This window comes from Portunus trituberculatus, chromosome 25 (assembly GCF_017591435.1).
Source record: "Portunus trituberculatus isolate SZX2019 chromosome 25, ASM1759143v1, whole genome shotgun sequence".
In the NCBI taxonomy this organism is placed as follows: domain Eukaryota; kingdom Metazoa; phylum Arthropoda; class Malacostraca; order Decapoda; family Portunidae; genus Portunus; species Portunus trituberculatus.
This window is the reverse complement of record NC_059279.1, coordinates 13,069,808-13,095,911: the sequence shown is the minus strand read 5'-3', so window position 1 is coordinate 13,095,911 and position 26,104 is coordinate 13,069,808. Positions and strand designations below refer to the sequence as shown.

The 26,104-nt window shown below is 35.9% G+C and overlaps 2 protein-coding genes and 1 long non-coding RNA gene across 8 annotated transcripts in view; 2 read left to right on the top strand and 1 right to left on the bottom strand.

The window, feature by feature from the left end:
- LOC123508564 (LIM and senescent cell antigen-like-containing domain protein 1) overlaps positions 1-17,952 on the bottom strand; it is a 70,088-nt gene extending 52,136 nt beyond the window's left edge. For 4 of the 5 annotated variants that reach the window (XR_006675960.1, XR_006675961.1, XR_006675959.1 and 1 more), the window contains exons 1-6: positions 6,749-8,103; positions 3,439-3,552; positions 2,367-2,479; positions 1,531-1,723; positions 1,172-1,313; positions 414-672 (exon numbers count right to left, since the gene is read on the bottom strand). Coding sequence is in view for 2 of the 5 variants with exons in the window: in XM_045262328.1 (XP_045118263.1) it covers positions 414-672; positions 1,172-1,313; positions 1,531-1,723; positions 2,367-2,479; positions 3,439-3,552; positions 6,749-7,569 (1,642 nt within the window). In the remaining 3 variants the exon portion in view is untranslated. Of the gene's footprint in view, positions 1-413; positions 673-1,171; positions 1,314-1,530; positions 1,724-2,366; positions 2,480-3,438; positions 3,553-6,748; positions 8,104-16,422; positions 16,457-17,817 lie in introns of those variants that run through there. The other variant, XM_045262329.1, reaches the window with a different exon arrangement.
- On the top strand, positions 17,951-20,250 carry LOC123508565. Its single transcript, XR_006675962.1, has 2 exons — positions 17,951-18,078; positions 19,650-20,250. It is a non-coding gene; the product is annotated as an uncharacterized LOC123508565 (long non-coding RNA).
- Positions 20,251-21,474: 1,224 nt separating this feature from the next.
- The window catches only part of LOC123508788 (cleavage stimulation factor subunit 1-like), a 43,085-nt gene continuing 38,455 nt past the window's right edge, over positions 21,475-26,104 (top strand). Inside the window, exon 1 of one of the 2 annotated variants that reach the window (XM_045262702.1) lies at positions 21,475-21,683. In XM_045262702.1, coding sequence (XP_045118637.1) covers positions 21,610-21,683 — 74 coding nt within the window. In that variant the 5' untranslated portion in view covers positions 21,475-21,609. The remainder of the gene's footprint in view (positions 21,684-26,104) is intronic. The other variant, XM_045262703.1, reaches the window with a different exon arrangement.

Genomic DNA, 26,104 nt, shown 5'->3' with positions numbered 1-26,104 from the left:
ATGTACACTAATGGTTAAACAGATTTTCAAAATTAAAGTTCCACAAGTTGCATATAAACAGACAGATGGGCATTTCCTTTCATTTAGTACAGAAAAAAATTTGAGGCTACAGCACATAAAAAATTCTCTATGATGCATCACAAAACATGATAACAAGGAAAAGGAAGAAAAGTACAGAGATACAGCTGATAATCTTATCTAATCTTATCTGCTGCATGCTCCTTGCAACTTCCTTAACAAAGGGTATGGCAACAAGAAAAACTTACAATACAGATAAATTAAAATTCCAATCCTACACCAATACAAACAAGCACATACTAGTAAATATGCACTCATCCATCTCCATCCCAGGGCAAATAAATAACATAAAGACAGATGTATATACTTCCTTCTTCTGATTTCCACATACTTACCATCACCATAAATAACAGTATTGCAGACAAAGCACAGGTTTCCAAACAGCTCATGGTAGTGGGTCTCACAGTATGCCAGACCCTTGCGTTCATAGTGGCGGTTTCCCATAAACGGCTTCTCACACTTGGCACACACAAAGTGCTCCACATGCCAATGTTTCCCAAGGGCAGTGACAACTCGCTCTTCAATCGGACGGCGACATGCACCACAGATTGGGATGCCCATCTTATCATGGCATCGCAGACAGTATAACTCATTCTGAACAGAGAGCATTAGGAGGAGTCAGCTGGAGAACAACCAAAACTTATTATTTCAATTAACCTTTCAGCTTAATATAATGGTCTGGATAAACTTGGAGTGTTATTTACATAAGATGTGAGTAACAATGATAGCAAAAGCAGCGATCAAGTAGTTCACACCTCTTTATGTCTGTAATTATTTTTTGCTCTATAAAATTGTCTATGATTACTTAAATGAAGTAACAAGTGTTACATTTTTTATACGCAGTCCAAGGATTACTAATGACTGTGGCTTCTTTTAATTAAGCAAAAGCTGATTAATGAATCAATAACTGGCCATTCCTTAAATTTCTTTTGTGTGGCAACAAAATACATACTTTGCTGGCATAAAATATCTGACACAATTTGATCCAACCTACCTGACTTAACCTAGCATGAAATAAAGTGATCAAAAACTAAATCACACTACTTTACCCAAAACCTTGCCTCACCTAATCTACCCTGACCACATTCCTCACCATTTCATTGGCAGTATATCCTGGACGGCTCTTGACTTCTCTGGCATCAGCAGTCAATTCTATCCCACAAGAAGCACAGTTGAAGTGGTAAGGGTGGAAGGTGTCGCCCCTCCATCTCAAAGGCTGTCCATCAATTGTGGAACTGTTGGGCAGAGGAATATGAGTTCCAAATACTTACACTCAATCATAATCTCTTTCTCTCTCCTTCTTTCCTATGATGCAGTTACAGACATTTTTATTAATGTAAAAAAAAAAAAAAAAAAAAAAAATAGACACATTATAAAGCCTGAATGTCAGATACATACATCACTAATAGTTTCCATTAATGTTACTAATCTGAGGAATGTTCAGATGCTTACTGGCATTTATGACACATGTACTTCCCCTGGGACTCAGCTTTGACACGAGCATTGCACTCGTGGCACAGAGCTCGGCCAGCATTGCGGATGAATCCCAGATCAGCCAGCTCCTTGTGACACAGTTCACAGGTGAAACAATGTGGGTGCCAGTTGCTGCTCATTGCCTTGATCACTCGCCCAATGATAAATTCATCTGTCAGGTGATAGCAGAGTTAGAATTGCAATGGGTCTGTATGGATACCATTCCAAGTTCCAACTATATGAAAAAACTAGCAATGGGCAGTAAAGGTAATATAAGGATGATAAATTAATGCAACAGCAGAACAGCAAGAAAATTACACAGATGAGATACTAAATTTGCAATATAGAGGCAGCTGAGAGAAGGAATGGATTGACAGTGTCATTATATTCAAATTGAGTTAAGAGATTATCCTATAATTCATTTAAGCTTCTTTTATGTCCTTCCTTTCAAAGTCTAAGAAAAATTTAGATTCATGCTCCAATATTTATTCAATTTACTCCCTTGTAATTCAATTAATAACAAACACTGGAACTTAAAACACACACACAAACACATGAAAATATAGTTTCATTAAATGGAACAATCTTTCTTGAGAATGTAAAGATTTTGCATGTATTGGAAAAAATTGTGAATGGTGGGTTGTTGGAGAGGCAATACACACACACACACACACACACACACACACACACACACACACACACACACACACACACACACACACAGTCAATATGACTTAATTTTCCACAATGCAACCAGAAAAAAGGTATATAAATGAACAAATAAATAAAATAGAGAGCCACAGAGTTGAACTCACTACACTTGTTGCAGCATGGAGCAAAGAGCACTTGGAAATCATGCTCACAATACTTCCTTCCCTCAAACTCATAAAAAATGTCATCGGGGAATGGCCGAAAGCACTGGGCACACCTGAAGAAAACAGCCACATCACCAACCAATTACTTTTTATGGCATGATGGAGCAGATGTATATTCTGATTGTGGAATATGTATAGACTCTAGCTGATTACTTATCATGATCATGACTGATGATACAAACAAAGACTTCAAAAGTAGTTCACTTGACAGAATATGCAAACAATAAAAGGAATCATGTTATAGCAAATATTAAATATCATCATACCATGAGGTGCAGATGGAATAGATTTTTGTTTGTATCATAATGTCCATACAAAGAAGAAATATGTGATATTATAAATGTGACAATAAGTTGCTATGATTCACAATCATCAGTTCTGAGGAATACTTAATGTAATGGACTCTGCCACAATGAGCAATGCTATTACACACTAATTGGCTGACATGACATATTTCTACCTTGTTTTAAAATATGCATGAAATTGAATTTATATTCCAAGCAAAACTTATTCATTCATAAGATAATATATTATATATTTTCACCTGTAAGTTATGACATCTTATAAAATAATAAATGAGTAAATAAGAATATGGTAAGAATACAAAGTCAGTCAGCCACATCTTCTAAAACAACACAAGAACATGTAAAGCTAATCAATGCGACAGCATGGTTTAGTCACTTTAGTGAAAATGGTACCTTGCTCAGGAGCATTCAGGTGGTAAAATAACTGCATTTATCACATAAAATACAATCAATACTCTTTCAAAGAAATGCACATGAAGCAAAATCAAACCCCTCCATCATCTACAAATTAAGTAACCAATGATATTATCTAGTATTCTTATAGCTTCCCACAAAAAATTATATTTTCATTTTCAAAATGTTCTAGAAATATTATATAAAAAAGTAATAATGTGGAATTAAATACTTCAGGGAAATAAAAATAAAGATACCATAAAATATCAGTAATGTTTGACTTATTGTCTTGGACTATTTAGCTAGAAACTCACACAAAGCACTGAGTGTGCCACAGCTGCCCATTAGAGTTGACAATCTTCTCCTGTGGCTCAAACCCGTCCCCACAACGGGTGCAGGACATGGCGTCAAGGGACATACTGTGCAGGCTGTGAGGGATCAGGAAGAATAATTATTTCTAGGTCAATATAATGCAAAAGGTCACACCAAAATTATGCATTTCATCTATGACATACTTAACACAAATCGTTCAGCCTCTCTGAACACACAATCAACTTCATATCAAACCAGAAGATAAAAACAAAATTTATCTATAAAGAAACAAATAAATAAATATATAATAGTACAGGTTTATTTTGGTTAATGAACTTTCAATTTCTCAACTACAGAAGTCACAAATAAACTAGTGTTTCTGTTATCCTAATTTACAAATATGCAGAACTAAAATACAGACAAAAATTTCAGATAGTTATTTTAAGAATTAGGTAATGAGATACAATAAATGAAATAAATAAAATATCTACAGCTCTCAATTAATGACTTCCCATTTTACAGCTTCTTTATTTATGTAAGCTGTTGATAAAACCTCAACTTTCTTGACTGAAATAAGTCAGAAGTGGCTTATCATAACCTGGAAATAAAACCTATGTTGTTGACCATGCCTGCTTCAATATTTCCAGGAAAATCATGGAATAACTCACATTTGTCACATATATCTAGTATTTGGGAGTGCACCTGTGCCCCTCAAAAAAAAGTTTTCAACAAAAATATTGCTAATTTCCACGTCAAATTGGAATAGTGGTTGCTGGGGTACCTCTACTATCACATCAACTTGTTGCTGAGTCATGTGTAAAGGTTGTCAGAAAAAAGGCAATGACGGGGGGGGGGGGGGGAGCAAGGAATCAAATTGTGCCTGTGAGTCTCACTCTCAGAGGAAAAGTAAGGGGGAGGGAGGGGTGGAGGACAGACAGACCTCTGGATGATAAGTTGTATTTAATTCATGAAATTAATATACGTATTTATTCGTTCATTTTATTTTATTCATATGTATTGGTGTGATGAAGGATTGATTTGTGCAATTTACATTGGTGTTTACATACTCTATTTAATTCATCTAGCTACCTTATTAATTTTTATTCTATCATTTTTCATTTATTGTTAAAGTTTTGTATTTAATATTACGTGTAATAAAATAACATAAATAATATAAGTCTTGTGTTTGTGCACTGGTGAGATTTGGGTCTGGGTTTGGGTTTGGAGGGAGGAAGGGCAGTGTGTGATGGAAGGTTTGCCCAGGGCATAAAAGTAACCAGGACCACCTGTGTCTCTTCACATGCAACTCTCTCTGATAAAGTTGCACAGCATACACTCTTGATTGATTTACCCTATACCAATCCCAGATCTCTCTTGAATACAATAATGTTGGCTGGAAAATACTCTTAAACTTAAACTTCTTTTTTACATCCATGGACACATTTCTCTCTTCCATGACTCTTGAAAGTGATCCTATGACATGCATATCTTTATCCTATCATCTCTCAGTCCATCCCACCACATTAATGGAGATATTTAACTAACTTCTTTCATAATCTCTCCACCCATAACTACCTCACACTTGCCTATATCAGGTAAATATATAACCATATAAAGGACACCAAAATCATACCCCTCCACTTTTATCATATCACAAACAATATAATGATGAAACAACTCTGGTTTCCTTTCACTTTAACTGCAAACATAAACATAAATGTATTCCATCTCATTCTATCATCAGATGGAAGCATCAAGAAACTTCTGAAGCTCAGTTTCCCAATATTTTGTACAACTTTCCCAATAAACTTTTAATTTTCTTTATGCTGGAAGTAAGCAGGATTCTCATTTGTGTGTTTTTCTGTCAATCTCTTTTCCACATGAGAAAAATATAATAATCTTCACATATAACAGTTACCTCATATTATTCCCTCCCACTGTTTGACTCTATACCTTTGAGTTTTTTTCTATGCACAGCTCTAAAAATTTAATATAATAAAAAAATAAATAAATAAAAAAAAAATAAAATAAATAATAATAACAATAATAATAATAATAATAATAATAATAATAATAATAATTTAGAATAAGTCATGAAATTTAGTAAAATGGCTGTGCTTTAGAGTTTCATCTTCAACACTTTATTATTATATTTGTCTTATGTACTGTACATGGATTAACAGAAAAAAAAAAAAATAGTTTACTACAACAAAAAGCCCTTATCACATCAAGGTTTAAAATAAAAGGCTAGAGGTTACCAAAAGTAACTGGTTATGAGGATACATCTGAAATGACTGTTAAGTATTAGTCTTTAAATTCAGTAACTATATTCCTTAATTCATCCGTAGCCTACTGTAAATTATGAGGTACTGGGTATAAATCTGTTTCAGGTATCACAACTTAACTGAAGAATTAATCATTAAAAGCTAAATAAGTTGATACACACTCATTACTTTACAATCTGATAGCACCACAAAGTATAAAACTTTTGTCTACATAATTTATCAACTTTTTCATTCAGTCACTTCTGTACACACATAAACAAAAATCTCTATTCTAAATCACTTCTGTACACACACAAACAAAAATTTATACCATCTTCCACATTAGGAACTGAACCTGAAGGCTGATCGTCAGTGACATAATATATTGTACTGCATGACATTTATTGCATATTGTACATGGGTAGATGATTTTTTTTTTTTTTTTCAAGAGGTTAAGAACACAATCTCATAAACAAGTACCTGTCAGAAAACACTTCCAATACTTCTTAAACAAAGCTTCTGATAAGCTTCACTGATTCATTTACAGTCATATACTTCAACACAATTCATAACTTCATATACTGCCAATAAGGTTATAAAAATAAAGTAAGTGAGAGAATAGCAATGAGACAAGTATGCCTTATTAGAACATCTTGGATAACAAAAATACTATATTCAAATCAGTTACACTGATGGATCGTTACTAGGGATACTGAAGGATGCAACCTACCATGTATGAATATGTAAAATACAATAGAATCTTAATACAATAGCTAAGTAGTCAGTGATATATATAATCATCTATCTTAAGTGTGATACAAAAATATGTATACACATACGTACATACATACCTAACTTTTCCTTATGTAAAGAATCAAAGCCATTAAATTGACCTGAGAAAGAAACTGAGTTTTACAGTCCTTACTGCAAACACAAAAGACATCATCCTAAAATAAATCAAGAAAGGAAACAAACAAATACTGTATATATAAACACTTAATATAGAACTAATAATATTCAGGAAAATTCAGTTTGTCATAACACTTACTTATCTTCCTTTCTAGCATCAATTGGTGGGGGACTGAAGTCTGGTGGGCTATCATTTACAGCCAGATCGTAGTCTAAATTTGCAAGGTACTTATCCTTTACCTCCTTTCTCAAGTGTACATCCCCTGTGTGATTCACAGGTCGTAAGTCCATCTGCCTTGGGGGTTTGGGGGGTGGAGTGCCCTTGGGATTAGGAGGAAATCTCCTAGTAAAATCATCAGGATAACTTGCTTGAGGTCCTGAGCTTCTCAATGGAACACCATAAGGTGACTCATTCACATGCAATGGAAATGGATGTGAAGGATAAGGAGTAGCAATGTTCTTCAATGGGAGGTGCTGAGGTCGAGATGGGGAATGACTAGGATTTGGGTTTGTTGAAGATGTTCTCTGGATGGGAATTTTCTGGGAAGAATTAGGATGATGAAGAGTAGAGCTGTGTTGGAAGGGTGAATGTAGAGAAGATGCAGTGTGAGGCTGTGGGAGTTGCTGAGTAGTGTCAAAGGATGGAACATCATGTTGTGGAAGAGACTGGGGAGTGATGTAGTGGAAGGAAGCATTTTGTGGTTGAGGATGCATTTCAGGAGTGACATAGGAGTAAGGATGAGCTTGGGGAACTGGATGGGGATTCTTGTAGTGGGAGAGAGAAGCATGTTGGGAAAGAGTTTGCGGAGCATTATGGTGGGAAGAAGCGGTGTGGTGTTGTGGCTGGGAAGTGCTGTGATGCAGGGAAGTATTGCTATTTCTTTCTTGCCCTTGAGCTGCTGCTTTCTTGCGTCGTATGAAGAGGCTGCTTTCATGGACATCCAGTGTTATCTTCTCCATCCTGAAGTCTGACAATAATTTTCTTGAGGATATGACTTGAATGTATAAAATTTATTATTTTTTCACTTTGGACAAATATAACTGCTTATTTCCTTGGACAGTTATGTAGTGAGATATTTAATATGGACAAATTTTCAAAATTTTGCCTCCAATTCATAGATGATGGTAAGGCTTCCATATTTTCTTAAAGCCAAATCATGCTGCTGTAAAACTTAGTATTTGGTCACCATTCAATACTCTTATAAATTTCTAGTACATTTTTTCCAGCTCTAGTCCTTGAATTTTCTCATTTTAATAAGTTTAACACCACTCTTAGCTGCTATCACAGTAGTGCTTCCTTCACAGTGATATCTTAAAACTGAGTCCACAATCATCAGTAACTTACTGCTACAATCTTATCAGAGATGCCCTGATAAAACCCAAACCATCACGGTCTAAGTAATATCTTGGAAATAGCTTAAAGAGAAATTCTAGCACTTCATTTTCTTACATCAGTTTTCTTAATGTTGAAGTATGGAGGGGCATCAAATATTAACAGACATCTATTACACATGTACTGATGCATGCACAAACATTCACACACACACACACACACACACACACACACACACACACACACACACACACACACACATACATACCTAACATATTCTAATGTAGGTGTGTTGTGTGTGTGTGTGTGTGTGTGTGTGTGTGTGTGTGTGTGTGTGTGTGTGTGTGTGTGTGTGTGTGTGTGTGTGTTTGTGTGTGTGTGTGTGTATATTTACCTAGTTGTATTTACCTAGTTGTAGTTTTACAGGGCCTGGGCTTTATGCTCGTGTGGCCCCGTCTCCATATCTACACTTATCCAATTTTTCTTTAAAACTATGTACACTCTTTGCTGACACCACTGCGTCACTCAAACTGTTCCAAGTCTCAACACATCTTTGTGGGAAACTAAATTTTTTAACATCTCTCAGACATCTTCCCTTCCTCAGTTTCTTACTATGCGATCTTGTGTTTCTAATGTCATATTCTTCTCTCAGGATTAGTTTCTCATTATCCACTTGATCCATTCTGTTAATCAATTTATAAACTTGTATCAGATCCCCTCTCTCTCTTCTCTGTTCCAGGGTTGGCAATGGATCTACCAACCCTGGAACAGAGAAGAGAGAGAGGGGATCTGATACAAGTTTATAAATTGATTAACAGAATGGATCAAGTGGATAATGAGAAACTAATCCTGAGAGAAGAATATGACATTAGAAGCACAAGATCGCATAGTAAGAAACTGAAGAAGGGAAGATGTCTGAGAGATGTTAAAAATTTAGTTTCCAAAGATGTGTTGAGACCTGGAACAGTTTGAGTGACGAAGTGGTGTCAGCAAAGAGTGTACATAGTTTTAAAGAAAAATTGGATAAGTGTAGAAATGGCGACAGGGCCACATGAGCATAAAGCCCAGGCCCTGTAAAACTACAACTAGGTAAATACACACACACACACACACAACACACCTACATTAGAATATGCAGCAGTGGTGTGGTCACCATACAAACAGAAGGACATCAAGAAAATAGAAAGAATTAAAAGGACCGCTACAAAGATGATGCCAGATATAAGGGATCTTCCCTATGAAGAAAGACTGAAGGAAATGGAACTACTATCTTTGAAGGACTGATGGGAAAGGGGAATTCTAATAACGATGTATGTTAGTAAACCATATGGAAAAGATAGACATGACCTGGTACCACTGACAGAGGATGGAAGTAAGAGAAAAAGAGGACACTCCAGGAAGATCTGGTACCACTGACAGAGGATGGAAGTAAGAGAAAAAGAGGACACTCCAAGAAGATCACGAAGTCAATGTTCGAGAAACATTAAAAAGTTTAGTTTTCCACACAGGACGGTGGATATTTGGAACGGATTGAGTGAAGATACTGTAGCAGCAGAAAGTGTGTATAAATTTAAGGAAAAGTTAGATAAACATAGATATGGAGACAGGTCACTATGAGCCCTGCTCAAACCCTGTAATATACAACTAGGTACACACACACACACACACACACACACACACACACACACACACACACATACTTATTCATTCACAACATCATTGCACAGTAACTTCTTTTCCTTGTATGTTGTGGTTATCTATCAAAAGAATGTTATCTGAATGATAAGAGCAGATGCCACATACTGTCCTATACTTCCTGCTTCAGGCTTCAGTGCAGCTCCGATTCCTTGCTCAGGTGAGGAGAAACCAATTCATTTTGAAATTCTTACTTTCCACACCCTTAAGTTTCTTCACTTATTTATTTTTCAAGCTATGTTGCTAGTCCATATGCAAAATATTTTTTGTATGTGCATATATCATCTTACATGTATGGATATCATGTCAGGTTGGACTTAAAACACACAAACACACACACACACACATCGAACAGACAATTTGGGTTCAGGACAGGATGGTCATGTCAGCCAAACTTATTAAGTTTCTACTCAAGAGTAATAGAAGGACTGGAAAACAGAGATGGATGGGTGGACACAGTATACCTGGACATAAAAAGCACTTTTGATAAAGTCTTTCACAGTAGACTACTTTGGAAGTTAGAGGGCATAGGAGAACTGAGATGAACTTTGTTAGATTGGATAAGGGATTATTTGAAGGACAGAAAGATGAGAACTGTGATCAGAGATACATCTCATCTTGGGCTAAAGTAACAAGTGGAGTGCCACAAGTGTCAGTGTAAGCTCCCATTATGTTCCAGGTACAGTATATGTAAATGACATTCAAAATGGGGTAAAGTTATATTAATTTGTTTGCTAAAGATGCAAAATTGTTAAGAGTAATCAAAGCCCAAGAGAACTGTTTGCTGCTGCAGGAAGATATAAACAAAATCTATGAGTGGAGCAAGAAATGAAAATTAGAGTTCAATGCCAAGGTATGTCACATTATGGAACTAGGAAAGAATAAGAGGAGACCGGTATGGAACTATCTAACAGGGGAGGAACAAATAATGAATACTAAAGAGGAAAAAAATCTTGGAGTGATTATACTGGAAAATCTGAACCCCAAAAAACACATAGTTATGATATTTGGATTGGCATATAAAATGTTGACTAATATTAGTGGCATTTCAATTCAAAGATATGATGAAAAAAATTATCACGATCATGATATATCCTAAGCTGGAATATGCAGCTGTGGTGTGGTCACCAAGCTCTAAAAAAGATATAAGAAGATTAGAATGGATCCACAAGATAGCTACAAAGATGGTGCTGGAACTAAAGGACCTAACATATGAAGAGAGGCTGAAGGAAATGGGACTGCCAACCTTACAAGATAGAAGAGAAAGAGGAGACCTAATAACAATGTATAAAATAGTAAATGATATTGAAAAAATAGACAAGGAAGACCTGGTGCTGGTGACAGAAGAAGCTACACACACACACACACACACACACACACACACACACACACACACACACACACACACACACACACACACACACATAGCCATATTGATAGAATTTTCAGAGACATATAATTTGCTAAGGAATATTGAATTAGCATTTCATTACATGGACAAAGAAATTATGAAGAAATTGATAAGTACTATAATAAGACCCAGATTGGAATATGCAGGAGTTGTGTGGACCCCCCTTAAAAAGAAACACATAAGGAAGTTGGAGAGACTACAAAAAATGGCTACAAGAATGGTTCCAGAATTTGAAGGGATGACATATGAGGAGAAATTAGAGGCTATGGATCTACCAACACTGGAACAAAGAAGGGAGAGAGGAGATCTGTTACAAGTTTATAAATTGATTAACGGAATGGATCAAGTGGATAATGAGAAACTGATTCTGAGAGAAGAATATGACATTAGAAGCACAAGATCGCATAGTAAAAAACTGAGGAAGGGAAGATGCCTGAGAGATGTTAAAAAATATAGTTTCCGCAAAGATGTGTTGAGACTTGGAACAGTTTGAGTGAGGAAGTGGTGTCAGCAAAGAGTGTGCATAGCTTTGAAGAAAAATTGGATAAGTGTAGATTTGGAGACGGGGCCACACGAGCATAAAGCCCAGGCCCTGTAAAACTACAACTAGGTAAATACACACACACACACACACACACACACACACACACACACACACACACACACACACACACACACACACACAGAAATGAAATTCAATGTGGACAAAAGTCATGTCATGGAAATGGGTAAGAGTGAAAGACGACCCGTGGGAATCTATAAGATGGGAGATGGAGTAGAACTGGAGAAAGTAAAAAAGGAAAAGGACCTAGAAGTGACGATGGAAGAAAACAATCATCCGGTAAGCCATATTGATAGAATTTTTAGAGAGACATATAATTTGCTAAGGAATATTGGAATAGCATTTCACTACATGGACAAAGAAATGATGAAGAAATTGATAAGTGCTATAATAAGACCCAGATTGGAATATACAGGAGTAATGTGGATCCCTCATAAAAAGAAACACATAAGGAAGTTGGAGAAACTATAAAAAATGGTTCCAGAATTTGAAGGGATGACATATGAGGAGAGACTAAAGGCTATGGATCTACCAACCCTAGAACAAAGAAGGGAGAGAGAGGATCTGATACAAGTTTACAAATTGATCAACGGAATGGACCAAGTGGATAATGAGAAACTGATCCTGAGAGAAGAATATGACATTCAAAGTACAAGATCGCATAGTAAAAAGCTGAGAAAGGGAAGATGTCTGAGAGATGTTAAAAAATATAATTTCCCACAAAGATGTATTGAGACGTGGAACAATTTAAATGAAGAAGTAGTGTCTGCAATGAGTGTGCATACTTTTGAAGTAAGATTGGATAAGTGTAGATATGGAGACGGGGCCACACCACCATAAAGCCCAGGCCCTGTAAAACTACAACTAGGTAAATACACACACACACACACACACACACACACACACACACACACAGATCAATCTGCCCACACAAAAGTGTCAAGCCCACAGAGATCACATTTGTCATATAACCAGTATGCCTAATTAAAAAGCAAATGAGTGTGCGTACTATCAAAATTATCACATAATCACATGTAAGTTAATTTGAACGGATTTCTGTAATCAAAATGATGTCTAACCATGACAACCTTCCAAAATTATTCTGCATTTACCATGAAGGCACAAGTCAATGAATAAATCAAAACAACTTTCCTTTTAAGTCATATCCAATAGAGATTCAACTGGACCAATTTTAAAATTCAAACCTTTTTTTTATGGGTGGCGGTGGGGATGAATATATGAGGGTCATACATCAACATGCCAAATATTGAAAGCTCAATCTCAATGGCCTATTCAGCAGGTAATAAATGTAGTAGTATGTGACCTTTCTTATTCTATAAATATAATTTCACAAATTCAAATGAAATTATGAATTTTATACTTAGCCATATGCAAGTATTTAATAAAATTATATATATATATATATATATATATATATATATATATATATATATATATATATATATATATATATATATATATAAACATTACTTGAGATTCTGTATTTGAGACAACTTTTAATTTTGCAAAATTCTATAATTGTCATGTGAATGAATAAAAATACTGAACATTTTGAGGGCAAACTTACCTTAGTGTGAGCAGAATGATTACTATACACTGGTAGTAAATATTAAACATGGGTGAGGTGATAGGATTTGTGGGTGAAATGATTATCTGCCATGCATGAAATAACTCAGAGTAATAATTCTTCAACTTATAAATACAAAGGTGAATCAAATATTATGATATCCCTACATAAATAGCACTTTGGAGATAAAGAAAAAAGAAAAAAGTTGTTAAAAAAAATTTTTTAAACACAATTTTTCTACATACTGTACTTCTGTATACACATACTATATCTATAAAACAATATTTGGTCAAAAGAATCAAAATCATCTACCAAATAACAGTAACATCTACAGATCATGTTATACTCTAGAAGTCAGCAAAATTGGTGCAACATAAGATAGTTTTCATTTGTTTGCAAAAAATTTTCTCAACTATTCATTGTAAATAACCATTTTACTTATTTTTTGTTACCTTATCCAGATTAAGCATTGCTTATCAATAAGTATAAAAATTGTCTGTGTTCGGTAAGAGTGACAGGTCTAGCATCCCATTCTGCATCTGTAGATGCAAATTGAGAGGCATGATATGCTTGAACCACAACCAAAGAACAATGTTATCTACACTCCTATATAAAGCTGATAATGGTACTAAACAAACTGCTAGGTATGAAGGTTGAAAGCTGCAGCCAATGATAATGTATCTCATTTAGTAAGGTCCATCACTAAAAACATGCAAGGCCAAGGAAATATAAATCAAATACCAAACCGAAATTTCCAAAGGCTTTTTGAATGTTTAACCCCATCAAATGAAAAGAGGTGTGATTGGTGGCCACATAGTGTATCATAACACTTCATTTAAATATTCCTCCCTTCCAAGCAATTTGCTTTGCACTATTGACAGACTTATAAAGGTTCAGTTAAGTATAATGGAGACTCAATAATTGAACATCTTAATAGTTGAGCTTTTCAATACTCTAACACAAAAGTTCAATTTAATACTTGAAAAAATACCAGATTGTCGAACGTCTACACACATGGTTGTAATTAAAGGCTCCCTGGCTTCCCCCCCAAGCCAGTCATGCTGCAGCAACTGTCAAAATAACATTCTCGTGCGTTCTGTCTGTAGTTTTTCAGTTTTTCATTTATAAACTTACATTAACACCAAAGGCTTATTAGTGGTTGAAATATCTTTTAATCGAATGGTCGCACATATGGTTGTAAACAAAGCTCTGTCCTCTCCCTCCTCACTGGTGCCATTGTTCCATTGTGATACTGATATCACCAGTAATACCAATAGCCCGGTATACCAAATACTGGTGCGCATTCCTAGTTCTGCCGCAGTCTTGAGAAAAACAACATTCTTCTGTATTTGGTCAGTAGTTTTTCATTTAGAAACATATAATGGCACCAAAGATAATAATGAAAATAAGGAATCTGATGAGAGTGCAAGTGTTAGTGAGCCACAGCCCTCCACTATTGGGTTCACAGGAATCACATCAAGAGAAAAGTTACAAAGACTTTTTCATGGATGATGACTGGTCTTTCAACAAAATCCCTCTTCCTCCCCACTCCTCTCCCATCCTCTTCTACGTTATCCATCACCAGCCTTCACTTGAAGGATGTAGAAATCAAAATAAGAAAAACATTGAATTTTTTTTAACTTGAGGTTTTGCTAAGATTAGAATGAATTACCTGATTTATAGGTATTGATAGTCAAACTTTTTGATAATCGAACAGCCATTTGGAACTAGTTAATTTCACGTATTGAGGCTCCACTGTATTCTCTTATCTAGACTATGGTTCACACATCATTACTGGACTACTATAAAACCAGAGCTAACAATGTATAATACATTTTTACTAAATAAGCAAATACAAGGCAAGTCTCTACACATCATTCATCACTAAGTTAAACATTCATCAATACTCAAGAAAACTATATTTCCTAATGATGAGTTTCTTTACAAAATAGAAATAAAAAAACATCACAAATTATTCATAACATTTTCTGAGGATAGAGAAATACTATTGATCACATCAAACCACCAACTTTGCTGACTTTCACTGTCAAAGAGCTGCCAGTTCCTGTTAACATATAAAAAGCCACATACAGCCACTACTTCACAAGTAATTTACATTACACTTATACAGTTCAACAATACATCAGCATGGCAGCAACACATGTTGGTTTGCAATAGTACAGTACATACACTAATACAGCCTACAGTGAGTACTTAGTTATGGCATTACTACTACTCTTGTCAATTACTAAAGAACACTGACCCAGTTATAGATTAGTTATGTGCAAAATAATCTGTGCTTTCTGTGTCAATGTAATAAACACTATTTATGCACCAAACTGAAAACTGGTTTAAATTAGACAACTGGAACCTTTGTCTTTCTTATGAGTTAGTAGTAGCCATTGGGATTTAAAGTTTATTTGAGTATGACAACATTATTGCACTTAACATCTTCTTTTAGGAGCTATTGCAGTTGGACTTAAAGGATACATAATTTTAAGGTTTTAAAATGTTGAAATCAAGGAAAGTGTGACCATCAAGCACTACATTTTTCTGGTCTCAAAGTTGTTGACACACCCCATATGAATTCAACTCACAGCAATTATGTATAATTGTGAGATCTCGTAAAAATAATCTATTTTCATTATAAATAAAGAAAATGCAATAGTATGCTCTGTGTTTCCATAATCAACAAAATACTTTTAGCCATACCACAGAATGCAATTTAAATAGTATCTAACATTGTCACAGCAACTTTGAGCCCAGTCTATTACACTAGTGTCACTAACTGTGGCCCAGCAAATTGATTACCTGAGGACTTGCAAACATGATAACTGTGCCAATGAGCAATGCTCTTGTTCCCTGGTTAGCTAACACATTTAATTTTGAGATATATGGATATGTACTTGAATTAGCACTACAACCTTCCGAGCAGTGTATTAACTGTGTCTTACTTAAGGCATTTGGTAAGAATGAAATGTTAATTTGGCGCATCTCTTAAAACAAAATGATATTATGTCGGCCAATCATAGGACAAGAGCATAGCTCAGTAATAGTGTTACAAAGTTCACATGCCCTCAGGCTACAAACCTGCTGGATGTCAGTGACAGCAAGCATTGAGGTAAATTACTGCTGTAAAGACCGCAACACAAATATCACAGAAGAAAATACACCCAGGCTTGCAATTTGCCTCTATTAGTACAACATCAACACAGTCAACTTACCCAGGCATCTTTCCAAAGTTATCTACAAACAATCCTGTAACAGAGGAATAATTAGGGATGACAGCAACAATGACCTAAACTTACTTACTATTATATGTACTTGAAATTAAGTGTGAAATTATAACGTCTAATTTCTGGCTGACTTTAGCAACAATGATTTAAATCATTTGTCATGCACAAATGTCTAGAGATAGGGCAACTTTTCACATTGGCAATGAATAATTGCCATACAGAAGCTAAGACTGGGAATCCCTGGAAGCCTAATCTCCCGGTTATCTAATGTGTTAATAATGCATGTAGCTATTCCTCATTGTGTTAAATTTTAATGATAATCCAAATTCTAATTAGCAGCATGTCATGTTCTTTAGCATGCCGAGATGGATTTTAAAGACCTAAATTATCTCATTCTGATAGATAATAATAAACTTTTGAAGATAAGTAATGTTGCATAATGCACTGTTATATACATAATAACAATCACTTTTTTTTCTCATTTTTAAAGTTAAGCTGTCACATAAAACTTTCTAACACAATTCTCAATATTGACATATACAACATAACATCTCCTAACTCAATTCCTAGTAATGACATTATACAACAATGAAACACACAATGTTCAATGAGTAACAACAATGTACACTGTTTGACCTGGAACACTAGGGTGGATCTAATTTTACAATACTCTTTCATTTACTTGTACCCATATTCTGATTAATTAAAACTAAGAAACTTGCTCCTTCTTTCAATAATAGCAACAAGCTTATTTTGATTGCTTTGGAACAAGACAGAGTGAAGCTGAACTAACAAAATCTGATGTCACTGATATCCATAAAGTACAACAGTTTCTTTTTCAGTTTTATTTTTTTCATAAAGTCCTCACAACATATGTCTCTAAATCACAGGACGATATCATGAAGCTTAATCCTGTTTGTAAATAATAAGAACAAACATAACTGCACTATTCCCTGAAATAAGACAGGGTGAGAGTAAACAAACAGACCACACCCTAAATGTCAATACAAACTAGCCTCTCTCTAAATTCCCTCACACCTATGGGCTGCAGAAATCGATACCACAGCACACTGAACACAAAACTTCCTTCACTGATAAGGGAGGCGGAGTGAAAGGAAAATTATCTCAAAAATATTAATAAGGATAATACTGACCACAATGCAAATAATGCCGATAACTAACTCATATCTCCCCACCCCAGCACCTTATTTCTCATCACTGGTTTAATAAGAATAAATATGATTCACCTTCACCCACCTTACACACTACCGGATATAGAATGTAATCACAAAATTTCCCACCTCTCCGTTGCATCTCCCTCTCATAGACACCTTTCGTTTCTTAGAACAATCCATCTCTCAAATACATAACACAGCCTCTTACCGTATGTTATCTTCCTCACAGGTGTGGTCAGCCTCAGCAGGTGTAGTGGAAGAGCAGCAGCAGGTGTGGGCGTCTCCTTCACCACCTAAAATAGTTATGTTTACGAGTCTCTCCTCCACAGCAGGCACCCACGCCTCTCATTGGCCAATAGCAAGCCACAGATGGTAAAGCTCGTAGCTCATTGGCCGAAGGAGTGCCATAGAGAGAGAGAGAGAGAGAGAGAGAGAGTAGCGGTGAGGGGAAAAAAAAAAAACGTAGACTGTAAGTATGAGAAAAATTGTAACTTTGTGATTTATTATTTAGAAATAAATAAATCCGTGCATGAAGTTTTTTTCATTGTATATCTTGGTAGATGTTTCATATGAGGTATCTGCACATTTAATATCGATTTCTTTTCCATTTAACAACAACAACAACAACAACAACAACAAATACCTAGCTTTATAAGGATGTACAAAGAAAAGCGGTATACTGGAATACCGAAATTTAAGCTTCGGTATTACCGATATTGTGTCGAAATCATTTTGGTATATCGGTAACAGTATTGTTGTTGTTGTTGTTGTTGTTGTTGTTTCATTATACTGCTCTACTGTTTCTTTTTTTCAATATTTTCTTTCGGTATTATATATATATATATATATATATATATATATATATATATATATATATATATATATATATATATATATATATATATATATATATATATATATATATATATATATATATATATATATATATATATATATATATATATATATATATATATATATATATATATATATATATATTCCGAGGCACAGAATGCACCAATCCCACGAATATAACAACTATTCTCATATATATGTACGTATAAGCACAAATTGGCACTGACTAGCGGTGGGCAAAAGTTGGGACACAATTAAAGCACCTCTTATCTGGAAAACTCGTGAAAACGCTCTTCAACTTCCTAACGAGTACATCATTTCGCTCCCCACATGCCAGTTCGTCACATTTCGCCCACAATATATAATAGTCATTTCGCCCACAGTATGGACTATGGACTCACGGAGTCATTTCACAAACGTGAATCCACAGCTCCACGTGGCTACATTCAAACTAGAGTGTTTTTAACCAGTCCGTTTCGCACCAGTAATGAAATCGAAGGACTTTTTTCTTTGTGAGAAGGGAAGGCTGGCCAAGGGTAACATAGAATAGTAATAATAATAATAATTATTATTATTATTATTATTATTATAATAATAACAATAATAATAATAATAATAATAATTATAATAATAATAATAATAACAATAATAATAATAAAAAAACAATAATAATAATAAAAACATTTAGTTGTCAGTCCCTTTGCAGGTCCCAGATCGAATATACGTGTGTGAAACTTAGAATCTCTCTCTCTCTCTCTCTCTCTCTCTCTCTCTCTCTCTCTCTCGAGGAATATACAAGAGAGATTTATTAGTATAGAATCCTAAATTGGCATACACACACACACACAGAGAGAGAGAGAGAGAGAGAGAGAGAGAGAGAGAGAGAGAGAGAATTACCATATAATGTAATTTCTTGAAGTAACGGTCAAGCTATATAGTAATTTTGCTACATAAATACGTGCTTCATGATATTAATTGTTAGTTGTTAAGTTTTCTTTTGTATATCTTTTGTGTGTTAGAGTTGTCATCTTGCCTTAATTTCTTTTGGTGATGAGATAGTGATAACTTGTTCGCAAAAAAAATAAATAAATAAATAAATAAATAAACAAATGAAAAAAATAAATAAAAGTACTCACACAAAAGAAGAGGATTTTACAGAACTAAGTATGGCATTGCTTTGTACAGGCTTGCAAGAAATCATAATGCACAAACAAGAAACTGGATCGCGAAGACTACTAGAAATTAACAGAGGCGGTCCCTGCATGCATGGTTATAGTTTTGTACCCTGGGCAAACAATCCATTGGCGTTCCCCCCGCCCCTCTTTCCCTTCTCCCCGGGGAAGGGGATGAGATATTATAATATTACGATAGTATAATAATGCAGAGGTGTCAGGCTATCCCTGCTGAGTCAGCTGAATCAGTCAACCTCGAGTACATTTAAAAAGGGAATTAATGCAGTGACTTTTTTGGTGATGAACTATTCGACTATAGTAAGTCCATGACTGTCATCATATTCTCCTTGTCTTTGTATAGCTATGGGCTTATAGCACACGATCCAGTTGTGTCTTCATCCCTTGTTTGCTTTGGTTATTCTACTTTGTTGGACTGGTGTGCTAACCACTGTGTGCATATGGTTCCCTCCCAGGGCTGCCACTCAAAATTTTCATTTCCCCCTACTTTCACCTACCACTCGTGCACATTTTCCCCTACTTTCACCTACGCCAATCCCAAAATTCCTTTTTGTACATGCATATATTATTGTGTGAAAATAAAAGTATTTATACTTTTTGCAGTTTTATTCTTTTACTACAAAAGAAATAAAAAAAAAAACTTTCTGGTGTCGAAAAATTATCTTTTCTTCAATATATTATCCAATCCACCAAACAAAAAAGTCATATATAAATTAACATTTTTTTCACATGTATAAATGAAAATAAATATATTACTCAAAGTCCTCACCAGAGTCCCTCACATTTTCTGTGTACTTTTCCATGTACTTATTTCTTGCATTGGTGTACAAGTGGTTAAGCCTTGCGTTTATATCAACACGCAATGGAAAGGTTTCTGCAGTTTTGATGATGGCCTCCAAGGTACGTACAGGTAAGCAACTCCTTAGCTTTGTTTTGTTAGCATTAAGTTTCGAGAAGGTCCTTTGCTTTGTGGCAAGGAGGTCACCGACTGGCCGGTGAAGTTTTCGAATCCGAAACAAACTCGCGTGACACGTCTCTGCTGGGTCCCGGCCTTGTCTAATACCTGTGCGCATCATGTCAGACTGGACGATGTACGCGGGAACAAGCGGTCGACTCTCGTCCTAATGGAACGCCTCGCCACATTGCACCATACTCCCACATGTTGCGTCATACGAGTGTGTGTATATATATATATATATATATATATATATATATATATATATATATATATATATATATATAGAGAGAGAGAGAGAGAGAGAGAGAGAGAGAGAGAGTATTGACAATATGTAGGGGAATGGTTTTTTTTAATCACTATAAATATTTGTCTGGACACCCATTACAGTTTATAAAATATATATATATATATATATATATATATATATATATATATATATATATATATATATATATATATATATATATATATATATATATATATATATATATATATATATATATATATATATATATATATATATCCATATTATATAAACTGTAATGGGTGTCCAGACAAATATTTATAGTGTTTAAAAAATAAAAAAAAAAAAACATTCCCATACATATTGTCAATAAACTCTCTAGTTTCCCTTACAAATTGCTATTTTCCCCGTAGGTATCCCCTACCCCCTACATTAGGCTAAAATCACCTACTGTAGGAGATTTCCCCTACGAATGGCAGCCTTGTAATCCCTCCAAGGAAGCCCAACCAGACAAGAAATAGGTAAAGAATAACTAGTGAATAGAATAGTTTTTTTTTCCTGCTTGCCTTCTTTTTTTTCCTGCTTGCCTTTTTTTTTTTTTTTTTTTTACAGGAGTTACCGATCCAAAACTGGGCTTTGGAGCGATCCCGAGCCACATGTAGCATCAAGATTCAAGATCAAGGCACACAAACAAGTACGAGTAGGACTACTGATAGTTACGGATTGTCGGCGTGTGTCAACAAACTCACCACCATGAAGGAAGAAGAAAAGAAAGAGGAAAGAAATAAAGTAAAGCAGAGGGAACTGCTTTACAAGCTTATGATCAGGCAAGTGTAATGAATGTATCAGTATTGAAGTGAGATTTTGTGGATGTATGGGATAGGTTCTATGGGCGAAGGGATTTCTATGCTAGGGATGGTGTGCATCTGAGTAGGAAGGGTGTGGATGTGCTGAGTGGATGTCTGGAGGGGGGAGTTGGGATGGAGTGTAGGGGGTGAGGTAGCAAATGCATTCCAGAAGAAAGATGCTAGACATAAATTAGATAGGATAAACAGAGATAGTGAAAAGATTAGGAAAGATTTCCAGGTGCAAATAGGAGAAAATAAGATTAGGATTCCAAATAAGGAGACAGCATCTAGGAAGGTAGCATAACATAAACATAACATAAATAATAGGATAACAAAGGGCCACCAGGGCCCATCTAGGTTATCCTGTATCAGTCACACAGCGACCTCGTCATCAGTACTTAAAGATACACTTACAAGTACACAATACATTATATACTAATTCTAAATATTTGGCCCATTAACAGGGCTAAGTCCTGCATCGAATTCCTCTACAATCTGTAATCCCCATACATGGGGATCATGTCTTGTTTAACTATAGTAAATTTCTTATAAAAACTATCATGCAGCGCTATACATAATTATAAATCTAATAAATTTAAGTGCTTATCTAATCTGTTTTTAAACATTGTCAAACTAGTGCTATTTACAACCGTCTCTGGCAATGCATTCCAGAAGTCTACCACCCTATGACTAAAGAAATATTTTCTTATATCTAACCTGCAGCCTTGCTTTCTAATCTTCCTGCCATGATTTCTAGTCCTACTTCCCTCCTCTAAGGTAAAGAAAGATCTCACATCTATGTAGTTTGTATCTGAGAACATTTTAAATAACTCTATCATATCCCTCTTATACATCTCCTCTCAAATGAAAACATGTTTAATTCCTTTAATCTATCTCTATACTCCAGGCGCTTTAAAGCTGGTATCATCCTAGTTGCTCTTCTCTGAACTGCTTCTAACATGTTGATATCCTGCCTATAGTGGGGTGACCAGGCCTGTATGCAATACTCTAAATGGGGCCTAACATAGGAATTATATAAGCTACGCACCACTTCCTTACTTTTATAACTAACATTTCTATTTATAAAACCCAGGATCCTATTTGCCCTATTTCTTGCTTCTAAACATTGCTTTGAAAATTTCATAGTCCTGTCTATCACTACTCCTAAATCCTTTCCTTCCTCTACTGCCTCTAGCCAACATCCCTCCATCTCATAGTTAAAGTTTGTGTTGTCTTTACCTAAATGCATAACCTGACACTTTTAGAATTAAACTCCATCTGCCACCTGTCTGCCCATGCTATCAGCCTGTCCAGGTCTCGTTGTATTCTGTAATTGTCCTTTTCACCCTGTACTGCACATGCTATCTTAGTATCATCTGCAAACTTTGATACTTTGCTACTAATTCCTATATCTAAATCGTTAATGTACACCAAGAAAAGAAGAGGTCCTAGCACTGATCCTTGGGGTACCCCACTAACCACTTCCTTCCACTCAGACATTGCCCCATTTAATACTACTCTCTGTTTCCTATCAGAAAGCCATTCACTAATCCAATCAACTAACCTACCCCCTATCCCATGTAGTCTCAATTTGTACACTAGCCTCCTATGCGGTACCTTATCAAACGCCTTGCTAAAATCTAGATATATAACATCTATGCTATTTCCATCATCTAACTCCTTGGTAATATATTCTAAGATATCGAGCAAATTTGTAAGACAGGACCTCCCTGATCTAAAGCCATGTTGGGTATCTCTAATTAATCTATTCTCATTTAAATGCTCCCAAATACTACCCTTAATGATTTTCTCTAGTATCTTACATACTATACTAGTTAAACTGATCGGTCTATAATTATTCGCATCATCCTTCCTACCTTTTTAAATATTGGAGTAACATTAGCTAACTTCCAGTCCTGAGGTATCTCAGCAAACCTAAGTGATCTTTCAAAGATTAACTTAAGTGCTTCAGAAATACTGTCTACACCCTCCCTAAGTACTCTGGCATGTAGCTCATCAGGACCACTAGCTTTCCTATCGTCTAGTTCAAGAATAAATTTCCTAATAATTCCCGGTTTTATATCAATATTTTCTAAAGCTCTTAAACTACTCGTCGCACTGTTTGTAACAGGATTTCCTATTCTTTCCTAGTAAATACTGAAGAAAATTGTTCATTCAATAATTCTACTATGTCTTCATTTTGATCCACTACTACACCATCTTTTCTGAGTGGTCCAATCCTATCCTTATTTCTTTTATCACTGACCTTGTAATAACTATATAATTTTTGGGATCTTTACTCCCAGCTCTAGCTAGTTTTATCTCTGCCTGCCTTTTACTTTTTTTATAACCTTACTCAAATCATCTCTGACCTGTCTGTACCTAATCAAATCTACATCTTCCCACTTTTCTGCAACTCTCTGTATGCCCTCTTCTTCTCTCTGATCTGGCTACCTATCTCATGAGTCCACCATAATGGCTTCCTGTTTCTCTGCCTTATATCTTTGTAAGGGATACACTGCATCACTATACCCTTTACTACAACCTTAAAAATATCCCACATCTCCTGTGCAGTTTTATTTCCAAAACTATCTTCCCAGTTTACCTCTCCTAATAACTGACGTAACCTACCATAATTGCCTTTCTGATAGTTTGGGACTCTAGTCTTATTCACTATATTATCCCTACTGGAATTAATGATAAATCTAATTATATGATGGTCACTGTTTGCTAAAGTCTCTCCTACCTCAACTTCCTTTAAACAATGCTCAATATTTGTTAGTACTATGTCTAAAACCTTCCTCCCCCTAGTAGGTTTATCTACCATCTGCACTAAATAGTTATCCTGAAAACTTTCCATAAACTTATTTTCACTAGCATCTCCTACCATCCTCTCCCAGTTTACTGACTTAAGATTAAAATCCCTAAGATAATTGTCTGACTAGTACACCCCTATTTATCTCATCTACCATAAGGTTGTCTACATCTGCTGACTGGTTAGGTGGTCTATAAAAGCTCCTACTCTAATAACCTTACTTTTGTTTACTCTAACATCCAGCCATAAGGACTCTACTCTGTTATCTACCTTAATACCATTAACCTGACTGGAAATGAAGGATTTTTTACATAAATAACTACTCCTCCACCTATCCTACCAATTCTCTGGTGTAAATACATAATGTATCCATCTACTTCATATTCTTTCCTATTTTCCTAAACTTTTCCTCATTTACCCATGCCTCTGTGACACATACAACATCTAAGTCCTCCTCAACTATATAACTAGATAACTCGTCCTTCTTGTTCCTAAGACTCCTGGCATTTACATAAAAACATTTAAGTCCTGCTACCTTCCTAGATGCTGTCTCCTTATTTGGAATCCTAATCTTATTCTCTCCTATTTGCACCTGGAAATCTTTCCTAATCTTTTCACTATCTCTGTTTATCCTATCTAATTTATGTCTAGCATCTTTCTTCTGGAATGCATTTGCTACCTCACCCCTACACTCCATCCCAACTCCCCTCCAGACATCCACTCAGCACATCCACACCCTTCCTACTCAGATGCACACCATCCCTAGCATACAAATCCCTTCGCCCATAGAACCTATCCCATACATCCACAAAGCTGACACCCACATCCTTACACATCCCTTTTACCCGATCATTCACACCAATGGCTCTAGACAACCATTCCCTGCTAACATACACACGAGGCAAGATTCCTGACACTACACACCTCCTACCACTCTCCCTTATCTTGCCTAACATTTCCCGAAATCTTGCCACTAACTCCTCCGACCCACCTGCTCTGACATCGTTCCCACCTACGTGCAAAACTACTACACCCTCCTCTCCATCCCCCCAACCCTCTTCTGCACCTCCTCACTCACTGCCTTCACACCTGCACCAGGCATACACACATTCGTCCTCCTATCCCTGTCTTTCCCACAGAAAGTGCTATCTAAATACCTAACCTGAGAGTCACCCACCACACACACCTGAGGTGTGCTAGGCACAACCATCCTCCTCCTCTCCTCTACCCCCTTCTTTCTCCTTTCACTCACCACAACCACTTCATTCACTCCACTCTCACTCTCCTCCCCTCCCCTCCAACAAACCGAACCTATTTTCACACTCAACAGGTTTAGTCCTATCCTCCCTAACTGCCTCCGCTTTCCTTCCCTCGCAACCTGCCATCTCTGCCCATCCTGACTACTATCTTTCCCAGTCTGGCTCGCCTGCTCCCTCTTCCCCACTCTGCTCTTCCCGACAGAGGCCAAGCCACCCTGTCGCCCTCAGAAGGTCCAACCTTCGGCCTAACACTGATCTCCTGCCTAATTTTTCCACTGCCTCCCCAAGCCTCTTAACCTCCTCCTTCAACTCAAAGATGAGAACTT